The sequence below is a fragment of the Poromitra crassiceps genome (assembly GCF_964638095.1).
Source record: "Poromitra crassiceps genome assembly, chromosome: 1".
NCBI lineage: Eukaryota > Metazoa > Chordata > Actinopteri > Beryciformes > Melamphaidae > Poromitra > Poromitra crassiceps.
This window is the reverse complement of record NC_139623.1, coordinates 10,870,065-10,883,548: the sequence shown is the minus strand read 5'-3', so window position 1 is coordinate 10,883,548 and position 13,484 is coordinate 10,870,065. Positions and strand designations below refer to the sequence as shown.

The window sequence follows — 13,484 nt, the reverse complement described above, 5'->3', positions numbered from 1 at the left end:
TCTAATTCACAATTAAAACTAAAGTGAAATTATTAGAAAATGGTCAGGGGGCCAATCTGCACCCTGTCGCGGGCCGCATCTGGCCCCCGGGCCGCAAGTTGAGTATCACTGCACTCATGTCAGCCATGTCTAAAGTAGATATACAGTAGAGTCTACTGTATATTGACACCTATGCCAAAAATAGCATACACCATACCCATACACCCATAAACTACGGATGATTTACATTACTTGTCTTAAAAATAAATGTTAACTGTAAAAATGCCCCCCATGAATTTACCCCAGGAGGGCAACGCTAATTTAATGTCAAGAAATGACAAACATCCCTTTAATGTGTTCACAGTACAGTCACACAAACCTTCTATGCATCCTTGTCCTCTTGGTCTTTTTCATGAAAATGAGACCTGTGTCTCCTTCCCTGCTTCCCCAGGGCTCGGTGGCGCAGTGGGCTACATGCTAGGTGGTCTAGACTGGACCGACACCGCTCTGGGCCGTGCATTCAAGTCCCAGGAACAGGTCCTCTTCCTCTTCGCAGCCATCATCTTCATCATCTCCGTCACATTGCACATGTTCAGTATCCACGAGAAACCTTTCACCCCCGCCTACCAGCTCAAAGCTACAGGGGACGGGGACTCTACCAGCCAATCGTCTTTAAGGCCTAACGGCCACTCCCGGCGTTCCCTGGACGTGATTGGAGAGGAGGACGCCTTTGCTCCCGCCCCCTCCCGTCAGGACAACGGCCCAGCTTCTGAGGAGGGGGACAGGGATTTTCTCGGTGTGGAGCGTGTTCGGAGTAAAAGTGATTCGGTCTTAGCCATGCCGGACGCTGCGATCCAATTGGATCCTGACCTTGACCCGGATACGCATCACTTCCTACCAGAGACACAGGAAGAGTTAGAGGACGCCTTCCTGCCATCAAACCACGGTACTGGGTCCTCGTCTCCTCCTCCTATTCTACCTCCTCCTGCTGCTTGTGGTACTCCTCCACTTGATGATGGGATGGTGGACCTGGAACCCAGGAGCCTGTTTTGGCCTCAGCTTAAGGAGCAGACAGATGGATCTCCTCCTCTTCTGAAGATCAGTCCTAGCATGGAGAACACACCGGTAATATCAGCAGCTAAGGTTGCAGATGTAACATGTATCTGTGGAACGTTAGGCTCATTACAGTAATAGTTATGACTGTGAAGCTGTGATGAAACATTCTGTTGCCAGCAGAAAAACAAATGTTGGCCAAACACAAGTAGAAGTAGAGCCATTGACTGTGTGAATGATCTTCTACTCATTTGGGGCACACGGTTATAATGGGGGCGATTATGAAAGCACTATGGGAGGAAAAACCCCTCTGCACTTTCTGTTTCAATGTTTTCATCTTTGCTGCTCTCCTGTCCAGGTCCAGGAGACCAAGGCTGTCAACGGTGTCAAAGTGGGCGGGCCCACTCCCAGTCACCCCCAGCCAGTGAAGGGCAGCTCCTCCACCAAGCCGGGGAACCGCCCCCCCAGCACCTCGATTTCACCACGGCCACACCCACATACCTTCTACAGACAAGTACAGTTATAGTGAAAAAGTTGTAGTTGTTTTGAATAATAATCATAAATATTTTCATATAGTGTGTGTGTGTGTGTGTGTGTGTGTGTGTGTGTGTGTCTGTGTGTGTGTGTGTGTGTGTGTGTGTGTGTGTGTGTGTGTGTCTGTGTGTGTGTGTGTGTGTGTGTGTGTGTGTCTGTGTGTGTGTGTGTGTGTGTGCGCGCACGCACGTGTGTGTGCGCGCACGCACGTGTGTGTGCTACATTTGTGAGAGATGTACTGTAAGAGAAGACCTTTTGTAGACTTTTTATGCCTCCGCCGGCGAAGCCAGGCCGAAGGCATTATGGATCCGGGTTGTCCGTCCGTACGTACGTACGGCCGGCCGTCCGTCCGTCCGTCCGTACGGATGTTTGTTAACGCGATATCTGAGGAACGCCTGGACGGAATTTCATCAAATTTGCCTCAAACATCGACTTAGACTCAAGGATGATCTGATTAGATTTTGGTGGTCAAAGGTCAAAGGTCAAGGTCACTGTGACCTCTCAAACGCCATTTTCAAGCTTGTTAACGCAATATCTCAGGAATGCCTTGACGGAATTTAATCAAACTTGTCTCAAACATCGACTTGGACTCAAGGATGAACTGATTAGATTTTGGTGGTCAAAGGTCAAAGGTCAAGGTCACTGTGACCTCTCGAACGCCATTTTCAAGCTTGTTAACGCGATATCTCAGGAATGCCTTGACGGAATTTAATCAAACTTGTCTCAAACATCGACTTGTACTCAAGGATGAACTGATTAGATTTTGGTGGTCAAAGGTCAAAGGTCAAGGTCACTGTGACCTCTCGAACGCCATTTTCAAGCTTGTTAACGCGATATCTCAGGAATGCCTTGACGGAATTTAATCAAACTTGTCTCAAACATCGACTTGTACTCAAGGATGAACTGATTAGATTTTGGCGGTCAAAGGTCAAAGGTCAAGGTCACTGTGACCTCTCAAACGCCATTTTCCAGCTTGTTAACGCCATATCTCATGAATACCTTGACGGAATTTCATCAAATTTGCCTCAAACATCTACTTAGACTCAAGGATCAACTGATTACATTTTGGTGGTCAAAAGTCAAAGGTCAAGGTCACTGTGACCTCTCAAACGCCATTTTCAAGCTTGTTGATTGATTGATTGACTTTATTTGGTGATAAAAACAGGACATAAGACAACATATCACCGAGGATAAAAACACAATAAAGCCCGAAGGCTTATTTCCATTGTGGTCCCCATGGAGACAAGACAGACAACGTAAATACGTGTAACAAAGAAGTGCAAGTGGGAGCATAATTTAAAACTAATACAACTCCATTAAAAGATAAATTACTAACTCAGTTTATAATTTACCAAAATAAAAAAATAAAAACTAGAACTAAACACATCAATCAATAAAATAAAAGACCAGCTATACCATAAATAAATAACCAATTCAAGAACTAAAAAAGACAGGATAAAACGTGATATCTCAGGAATGCGTTGACGGAATTTAATCAAACTTGTCTCAAACATCGACTTGGACTCAAGGATGAACTGATTACATTTTGCTGGTCAAAGGTCAAGGTCACTGTGACCTCTCAAACGCCATTTTCAAGCTTGTTAACGCCATATCTCACGAATGCCTTGACGGAGTTTCATCAAATTTGTCTCAAACTTCGACTTGGACTCAAGGATGAACTGATTACATTTTGGTGGTCAAAGTTCAAGGTCACTGTGACCTCTCACACACCCAATTTCCAAGCTCTGTAACGCAACATCACAGGAGCGCCTTGACGGAATCTCTTCCAATTTGCCTCAAATGGCGATTTGGACTCCAAAATGAACTAATGGCGGAGGCATAAGTCTGCGTTGCGGTCGTTCTAGTTGTAGATTTTGTTTGTTTTTGTTTTTTAAAATGGTTGTGTATATAAGTTTTGCAATGACGTTAACTTGAGCACCATAACTCCTCTTGCCAAGATAGTAAAGTTGACCTTTCTCTCTGCAGCCTTCCTTCACTTTCTCCTACTACGGACGAGTGGGATCGCAGCGCCACCGACTCCGCCGGTTGGCCGGTGGCAGTCCTCGTCCAATCACGTCCTCGTGCAGTCTGAATGATTTGTGTGAGCTCCAGCGGCGCGCGGACCGGCGGGAGTTGCAGCTCTCGGCCAGCAGCCTGTCGTCTGAGAGCTCCAGCAGCGAGGGGGGACCAGAGGGAGGCACCACTGTACGACTGCTCTGGTTGTCCATGTTGAGGGTGAAGTAGCAATCTGCTTTTATATCTATGTTACTTCTGTTACTTTTTTTCTTTTTCTTTTTTTTCACACATCATAACATGGGGAATACAGTACATGCTGCATACATATATTTACAGTAATTGGATGCATGAAAGGGTCACCCCAAGGAAGCTATTTAAAGCTTATGATAGGGGGCCCGGGTGCCCACATATAACAGACAGGATATTGGCCAGATATCCTTAGGATAAAACAACATACAAACAGACATACACAATAGACAATCCCAGAGTCATGGTTAGGAAGATTAGTCGTTATGATCAGTGCACAATAACTTTAATAACAACTTTACCGTTACATCATCGTTTTAATTTGATTGCAGGCTTCAGGGGTTTTATAGCATTTATCTCTGGCCATTTTGATGTTTATTGCACCACAGCTGCTCACCATTACTGCCTCTTGACCAGATGCATAAGATTCAAACAAACTGAACTGGTCACTTCTCCATGACCACACACTAGTTGTGATTCCTTGTGTCTGTTTGATATGCTTGATAGATGCCAAAGCAGCTGTGGAGGCTGTGTGTGTGTCACCTCCTGACCTGGTTCTCCATTATTGCTGAAGCTGTTTTTTATACCGACTTCATGGGACAAGTCATCTACCATGGAGACCCCACAGTAAGGCACACACGCACGCACGCACACCCTTAACATGGGTTGCTGCAAGTACCACCTACACAACGCCGTTACATCTGCATAGAAACCGTGCACTAACTGGAAGCCAGCTAAACTCTGGATAGAAACCGTGCACTGACTGGAAGCCAGCTAAACTCTGGATAGAAACCGTGTATTTGTATATTGTATATCTCCTCTTCCTTAACCATCGCCTCCCTCCTCTGCATCCCCCATATTTCCATTTCAGCTCCTTGGGAATTTCGTCTCGCACCGAGGGCCACACTACACTGTCAGAGGATAGGGGTTGAGTTCAACCCCGACAACATGTAGCAAAATGTTTATTTAAACGGAAATGGCCGTGCATTGAATCATGCAAGGAAACATGATGTTCGACCTGGAAACCGTAGCAAAACGGTGCACACTGTTTTCATATTGAACACACCCCAGCTGATCCCTGCACATCAACAGTGGAACTGCTCGCACCAATAAAAGCACTGCGATAGCGAGAAAAACAACAACGAACGTGCAAAGCCATATATAGTTATAAGCCAAATAACGTAGCTTAGTACTTACCAAATACATGTAGAAAAAGTACATGTAGAATGAGTGAAAAAGACAAATGAGAAGAGAAACTCTTGCAGGCAGGCTTTGAGCGCAGGGCCGCCGCACCCTATACGCAGAGTACGCAGACTGCGTAGGGCATCATGTGCCTGAGGGCACCAATTTTTTTTTTTTTTTTTTTTTTTTGGTGCCCTCAGTCAGGCCACTCACTGAACAGCAGGCCAGGCGCCGCCTACTGGTTTACTAGTGGGTTTATTACTTTATTCAGGGTTAAAGTGGGTGCATCTCATTGTAAAATTGGACTCGGCCCAAATTGGGCTTCAACCGGCCCAAATCTGGCTTCAACTGGCCCAAATCTGGCTTCAACTGGCCCAAATCTGGCTTCAACCGGCCCAAATCTGGCTTCAACTGGCCCAAATCTGGCTTCAACCGGCCCAAATCTGGCTTCAAACGACCCAAATCGGGCTTCAAACGACCCAAATCGGGCTTCAAACGGCCCAAATTGGGCTTCAAACAGCCCAAATTTTTCGCCGCCACCCTTTGGACGGCGGCACGCACGTCGGCCCGTATCGGCCTGGCCTGCTTGGTATCTGATGCCCGGCCTGAATTATGATCCCAGTCCGCCCCTGCTTGCATGTACAGTTTAACAATCGCTTGTTTGCTGACATGTACAGTAATTCTAACAATTGTTTGTTTGCCACATGTAATATAATGTGAGATACACTAGTATCGTTCATAATTAATGATTTTGCAGTCTTTCGTTTGACAGTTATTGAAAGTTTTGCGGGGGGGGGGGGGGGGGCACCACAAAACAATTACGCTTAGGGCACCCAAATGGCCAGCAGCGGCCCTGTTTGAGCGCCTGTCTCAAACCACGTGACGACTAGTCGACATCACCCGGTAGGCGTCGACTTGTGGTAGTAACGACTTGTGCTAGTAACGTAGATATGATATATGATACAAATGTAAGACAGTGTTGCAATGATTGTGCTTTCTCAGGCCCCAGTTAACTCCACAGAGCTGCAGAACTATAACAAAGGAGTCCAGATGGGCTGCTGGGGACTGGTGGTCTATGCTGCTACTGCTGCTGTCTGCTCTGGTTAGGACACACACATGCAGAGACACACACACACACACTGTCTTTATTTGTCTCTCACACATTTATAGAGTATAATATACACACAGATCCAAATTAGTGTTACATTAGGATTCATTACATTACGTCATTTGGCAGACGCTTTTATCCAAAGCGACTTACAACAACACATTTTGTCAGCAATAGAGCAATCAACTATGCAACACAGACTATGACAGCTACAACTTCTGAAGGAATAGTGGTAAAGTTTTCTTTTTTTTTGAGAGAGAGGGGGAGGGGGAGAGAGATGTTAGTTCAAGAAGGGCCCAGATTCTATAGTCAAATACCTGAATGTGAACTTGAAACGAGTCTTTGGTGATATATTTAAATCCCTCTCTCCCTCTGTTAATTGCCTTCTCTCTCTCTCTCTCTCTCTCTCTCTCTCTCTCCCCATCCCTTCCTCCAGCCCTCCTTCAGAAGTACCTGGACAATTTTGACCTGAGCATTAAGATCATCTACATTGTTGGCACTCTGGGATTCTCGATAGGTAGGATTTTTAATAGAAAAAATAACTGCAAACAGTTAGTAGGCGTGTGACAGTGTCCGGTCCGGTCCCACAATATAATATATTATCATTTTGACACCGACCCATGCCTAGTGTGTAGTAGAGTGAATGTGTGTCTTGGACATCTGTATGGTGTGTCAAGGGGGTATCCAGAAAAATGGAAGTTAATGCAAGTATGTCATGCTCCCCCCCCATCTTAGGAACTGCTGTCATGGCGATATTCCCTAATGTATATGTTACCATGGTGATGATCAGTAGCATGGGCATCATCTCCATGAGTATCTCCTACTGTCCCTATGCTTTATTGGGACAATACCACGAAATAAAAGAGGTACACACACACACACACACACACACACACACACACACACACACACACACACACATACATACATCTATGCACAACTGCTGCACTTGGTACTTGGATAGAGGTTTTGCATGTGCATCAGAAATCCTCTACCAAACATGCCTGCTGCCATCTTGGCGGTCTACTAGTCTACTCGAGAATTGGCTTTGTGCAATTTTTCCGAAATATTCAACCAGAGCAGAAAAAGAGAAATATGTGATAAAGACATACAAAGATGTGGGTGTAGATCCATAGTATGTTTCAGCTAAATGACAATAGTTTGGTTACAGGTAGATTTGTCTCAAAATGTTTAATGTTACTGTGAAAACTGACAAAGTAAATTAACCTTGCGATGCAGCTGGATCCGTGCGAGATCATAAGATCACGGTCAAAGGACAAATGCATCTTGCCACACCAATCTATTGGTTTGAATCCGAACCACCAGTGGTGTCACACCAATCAGCGTCCTATGAGGCACCTATGGGCGGGCTTTGGTGTGACACCACCAGTGAGAAGCGAGCTTGTGACGTGATAGAGATGGTTCATCCAATCACCTGCCATGTATTTTTAAGTGGCTGCCCTTTGAAACAGTTTCCTGAGCGACTCAAAGTAAATTGTCTCGCCCAAGATCCTTTAGTCCTAACTTCTACTCAAGCGAAGTGTCGTCTTACTTAACCTACAAAAGGTCAACACTCCACATGAAAGCCTCTATACCCTAACCAGAAAGAGAACGCTACATCATAAAAAACGTACACACTGTTAATCTACTGTATGGGATCGGATATTGTTAGCTATAAATGAATATTTTGCAATTGAAAAGTGACAATCTCTCTCCTCTCCCGTTCCTCAGTATATCCACCACAGTCCTGCAAACTCTCGGAGAGGTTTTGGTATTGACTGTGCTATATTATCATGCCAGGTGAGCATTGTTTTGGTATTGACTGTGCTATATTATCATGCCAGGTGAGCATTGTTTTGGTATTGACTGTGCTATATTATCATGCCAGGTGAGCATTGTTTTGGTATTGACTGTGCTATATTATCATGCCAGGTGAGCATTGTTTTGGTATTGACTGTGCTATATTATCATGCCAGGTGAGCATTGTTTTGGTATTGACTGTGCTATATTATCATGCCAGGTGAGCATTGTTTTGGTATTGACTGTGCTATATTATCATGCCAGGTGAGCATTGTTTTGGGGGTTTTCTCTCTTAGACTCTAAGACCCAGCGGCATCTCATCTAGAGAACCTTCTGCCCTTGGAATAGCCAAGACCAAATAGGACACACTGATTCTTGATCTTCCTTGAACTCATCTGCAAGACAGCAATATAGTTTAGGCTGGGAAGCCTTTCATATCATATGTCCCAGTAAAGTACAATGTAACACACAGCTACTCTATATAATAGAATTGTGTACTTCCTTCAGATTTTTGACAGACTCTAGTGCTTTCAGCCCTGGGTGCAGTGATGAGAATCAGTGGAAAGTGGGACTGTCATCATTATAGAGTATGATATTGTGGTGTGACATCATATTTTGTTTCATTCCCAGGTCTATATCAGCCAGATCTTGGTCGCCTCGGCCCTGGGAGCTGTGGTAGAGGCAGTCGGCAGCGTGCGTGTCATTCCCATGGTGGCCTCTGGGGGCTCCTTCCTTGGCTTCCTCACTGCCCTATTCCTAGTCATCTACCCTGACGGAGAGGCCAGCGACCCAAAGCAGGACCAGGAATTGGTGGGTGTACCCGGGGAGGCGGGCCCTAGTGGAGAAAGCACCAGCCAGGAGCCAGCTTTGCTGAGACTGACAGAGAGAGAGAGCTTTATAAAGGCGGAGTACCACTCTGTTGTCTGAGGGCACACAGAGTGTGGTGTAGGTTTATTCTACAGTAAATGGGGATCCCACCAAATGCATTTGATTTACAAAGCTGACACTCTTCATTGGACTGTCGCACACTTGCTGGAAGCTTGCATAGTATACATTAAAATATTCTCCTGCAGCAGAAGATCAAAACCACCCCAGGAGGACAAGTGAGTCAGGTGTGAACATTGGAACCAGGATCATGGTAATTGATGGATGGATGGATGACTGGTCCTTTCTGAAGGAGGAGCGAAAAGGAAACGTGAGGAAATGTGGCCAAAATATTGATACTATCACATCTACAGGAATCTGGTTTGAATGGATGAGTGTTCTTCTAGGAGGAGAGGAGAAGAAGAACATCAAGGAGACAAGAGAAACTGTGCCAGTTACAGTATGTGACACTCTCACATTCTAAAAATCTGGGTTGGATTCCAATTCAGCTTGTGCCATTAGTCATGAAAATGTTGGGCTGCTCTGCATGTCCTGTTGCTACCTCAACCCGAACCCGGATAAGCTTTTAGAAAATGGATGGATAGATGGACCAAAGTTGCTCGAGTGGAGTGTGATCCATTGACAGTGATTACTAGGCCAGAACACTGAAACTAACTAAATGAGAAGCCAGGGCTTTAAGACCTAGCATATGGATGTTTTATTTTGGGGAAGGGGAGTTTTTGTTTTTGATGCGTTTTATCCAATCATATTCCGTGAAGCAAAGCAATATTTTACATTTACCAATGTGAGCAAGTTGCAATGAATAGCAAGCTACTCTCTATCGCAGTGTAGCACCGATTGCGTAGTGTAGCACAAAGCTGAAATATGGGAAGAAAGTTGATGAAAGCTGGTGGAGGTACACGCGTCACTGAGACAGGAGTGGAAAAACTCCATATGGAACAGGTGGAGACGGAAAAGCGTTTGACACGTGTGACACATTAAGGGAAGCGTGTGTTTGTTCTGCACTCTGTGCTCAACCAGCACAAAGAAAGTGTTCTTTCTTTCCACATGAGGTCAATCCCAGACACGTGCTCCGGTATCTGAGCACACCGTTCTAGCTGCCTGACGCTCCAGATCGGTCTTTCACTATTTACAATCGTCATTCAGCATCAAAGTGTGGCATTGCTCTAGCTGTTCTCTACAGAGCTCCCCAGGGGTCATCTGGCAAGAAAAGAAAAATGTATGTGGAAATCCCTACGGCCACCGATGGGTAAACCGTGCACGGAATAGTAAACCATGCCCTCGAATTAGTAATCAGTGCACACAGAGTCCTAAACCATGCCCACGGATTAGTAGACTGTGCACACCGAGTCTAAACCATGCCCACGGATTAGTAGACTGTGCACACCGAGTCTAAACCATGCCCACGGATTAGTAGACTGTGCACACCGAGTCTAAACCATGCCCACGGATTAGTAGACTGTGCACACCGAGTCTAAACCATGCCCACGGATTAGTAGACTGTGCACACAGATTTGTAATATGTATATTGATTAAGTCAAATAGGGACACGGACACCACAATGACCCACAGATATGTATATACAATTCAATTAATGATGTATAGGGATTAGGGAGTAAATGGGTTTCATGTTGTCACCAAAACACACATTGGATCATAAATTAGACCTACTGATGTGATTAATCAATGCTTATGGTTCACTTATGGTCTAGGCGTGTAATGGCTATGGCTCTCTCTATATAGGCCTAAAAAGTCCCTCTGTGATGTTATCAACGTAGATATTACAAATCTGTGAACATAGTTTAATCTGTGGGCACGGTTTAGGAGTAAATTGTGAGAAAACCGTGCCCACTGATTTCTGAATCTTTTTTTTTTTTTTTTCTTTTTAGTACCAGGTGAGCCCTGGGGGGTCCACAGTCATCCTTATTGCACTAGTTTTAAAGATGAATAATGCTGTGTGTTGAATAGTCCTTCAATCAGCACAGAAATGTGTCAATTGTTTTTGTTCTTGTTATTGGAGGTCAGGCTCAGAATGGTTCGCTTTAAGCCCTGTGGGAAGCACACTAGAGCACTTTTCTTCTGTCACACTTCCGGGGCCGGTTGCACCAACTGGTCTTACACTGGTCTTAAGCTAAGTTGGTCGTAACTTTACGACCTAACAGCTACGCCGGTTGCACCAAGACGACTTAAGCCTTATTTTCACTAAGACCAGGCGTAACTCCTACGCCTCGTCAGGAGGAGGCGTAGCAGAGATCTCCGCGGAGACCTTTTTGACCGTCATCGTCGTAACACCGCCAGTTCGCCGTCTTTGAAAGCACGACGTTAGATTATAACTAACTAGTTGTGTGGCTTAGCCTTCCCAAATGTTGCCGTTACTTTTTTAGAATGTAATACATAGAATTGGGAACGTTACATTCAATTTCATTCAGACTCCCTGACACTAATCGCCGCTGCCATTTTCCCCCGGGGCTTCCACAGGAGGAGGGGGGTGGGAGGAGGGAGGGTGTAGTGACGCACATACAGTAGTGGGTGACGGCGCGAGGCACATGTGGGCCAATCAGAGGGCATTCCCCGACAATTCACATGAACGCGCATTGCTACGACCAGCGTAGTTAAGACCAGAGCCGTGTTGGTGCAACAGGCGTAAATCCACTCTAAAGACTGGTCTTAACTAAGACCGACGTAGGAGTTACGACCAGGCATAGTTAAGACCAGTTGGTGCAACCGGCCCCTGAACTCTTTGGTCACATTGCAGGGCCATCTAACAACTATCATTTAACATAGGATTCAGCCACCTCCCCAAACTGTTTTTTGTTTTAGAAAAAATTCTGATTGATTTGACCTCAATGGCTGTGTGCGTCCAGCAATGCAGAGACTTTGAGGCTCTGAGCAGTCTCCATCACTGTCTGCTTAATGAACACCACTCCTAAATGCTGTATGAATGTGAATGAATCTTTCTGTACCTCTCCACTACATGTAAAGAAGACGTACATGTTTATGTTCCAGTCTGTTCATGGAATACCTTGACATTTTACTTTGTTATTTGTCTTTGCCAAAATAGTTGTGAAAATTTAGGTAATGTTCTCTACCTTTGTCTTAACTATACCTTAAGACCGGATGTTCGATTTCATACTCTTTTCATTTGAAGAATTTAAGGTACTGCAATCTGAGAGCTAGCGAGCTAGGTTGGCGCTAGCACCACCCATTGGTATGAAAAGAGTAGCATGCTGTTTATTTGTTGTGCCAGAGAAACACTGACATTTAGAATGTCATTGTGTGCTTTCAAGGCCATGATAAACATGCAACACTTCTTTGGGGTACTTTTATTCCTGGTGTCAGTGGGGTTATCCACATTGATTTTTACCAGTTACCATGGCAATCAATCTTGTGAATCCAATTGCCATGGAATGTTGTGAGTTTGTCATGGCCTTTCAAATTTAACCAAACTGTTTTGGTTTTATAAGATGTGATTGTGCACCAGACGGTTGTGTTCAGTTCACTTTCAGCTGAATCCTGCTGAAGGAAGTGGATTTTCAAATCGTGAAACGGGTTCATCATGACATGTTTGTCATATTCAGCCTATTAAGAAACAATTGAGGATGAATGCTCTGTCGTTGGTCAATTAATTTCAGTTTCTGCTACATTCATTATTTGAATTGAGAGCAAATTGAGCCCAGACCTGATGTACACATTCGTTTTGGAGTTCCATTCTGATCAATGGACTGATATAAGCTCTACTTAAACTGGGTCCTGTTATACAGAGAGGATAAACAAGAGGATAGATTGTTCCCATGGGGCCACTCAGAGAGTGTAGCCTACAGTACTTCACTGTAAACTATTGAGCCTAACAAGAGCAGGGGAGACACTGCGGAAGATTATTTTAAACATTGTTGAGATGTATAGCACATTTGCTAGCCTAGTTGATAGCACACAGTATATTATTATTAGGTCGTCCTCATACAAGCCCTCTAATGCTGCATAATGAATGAGAAGATAAGAACATGTCTATGCAAGGCCAATGACTGATAATGCAAATGTTGAAATCCCCTCACGGCCCGGGTGTCCTGACCAAATGAACCTTGAAAAGACACACGACCGTAGTCATTTAGTCCTTTGCTCTCAATTCGGTGTCACAGCTACCATCTGCAACATTTTGCTTCCCTCCCAGTAAGCGCATTGCTTATTTCAGTTACACAAACTAATTGACGGAACTGAAAGCATTACATAGATTCTGTACACTTATGACTTTGAAGGAACCTTTTGAAATTAGCCTACATGGCTGTAACCATTATGCCCTATAGAGGGCACTGTTTATTGTGGTTCTGGGTGCACACTCGGCTGCATGCCACATCATCGCTGTGCTCATCATAGTAACAGAAAAGTAAGCTGGTGTAATTGCCATGTGATCGAGGCCTTCTATTGTCTAGGTTCCAAGATGAACACAGCCTGTTTCACAAGCAATATAAAGGGAACCTGCTCTTTGTTAGGGATTTTACATTGAACATTAAAGGGAAACTATAGAGAAACATTTTTAAATTACTTAGTCCATCATTGTCAACGTGAGTGTGACATATTGTGTGCGAACGCTAATTATTTGGGAATTGCTCTGGGCTCAGTTTTCAGACAAACTTCCATTTTGCTAACGAGGAGTGCCAGGGGTTAATTGATGCTAACAACGCTA

At 44.6% G+C, this 13,484-nt stretch overlaps 1 protein-coding gene across 1 annotated transcript in view; it reads left to right on the top strand.

Moving 5' to 3' along the window:
- The window catches only part of LOC310787894 (solute carrier family 45 member 4-like), a gene marked incomplete at its 5' end in the record, with an annotated part of 33,634 nt that extends 24,021 nt beyond the window's left edge, over positions 1-9,613 (top strand). Inside the window, 9 exons of the mRNA XM_083649348.1 lie at positions 431-1,104; positions 1,391-1,546; positions 3,553-3,801; positions 4,336-4,455; positions 6,013-6,112; positions 6,555-6,635; positions 6,854-6,984; positions 7,850-7,918; positions 8,549-9,613. Of these exons, the coding sequence (XP_083505474.1) occupies positions 431-1,104; positions 1,391-1,546; positions 3,553-3,801; positions 4,336-4,455; positions 6,013-6,112; positions 6,555-6,635; positions 6,854-6,984; positions 7,850-7,918; positions 8,549-8,845 (1,877 nt within the window). The 3' untranslated portion in view covers positions 8,846-9,613. The remainder of the gene's footprint in view (positions 1-430; positions 1,105-1,390; positions 1,547-3,552; positions 3,802-4,335; positions 4,456-6,012; positions 6,113-6,554; positions 6,636-6,853; positions 6,985-7,849; positions 7,919-8,548) is intronic.
- Positions 9,614-13,484: the final 3,871 nt, after the last annotated feature.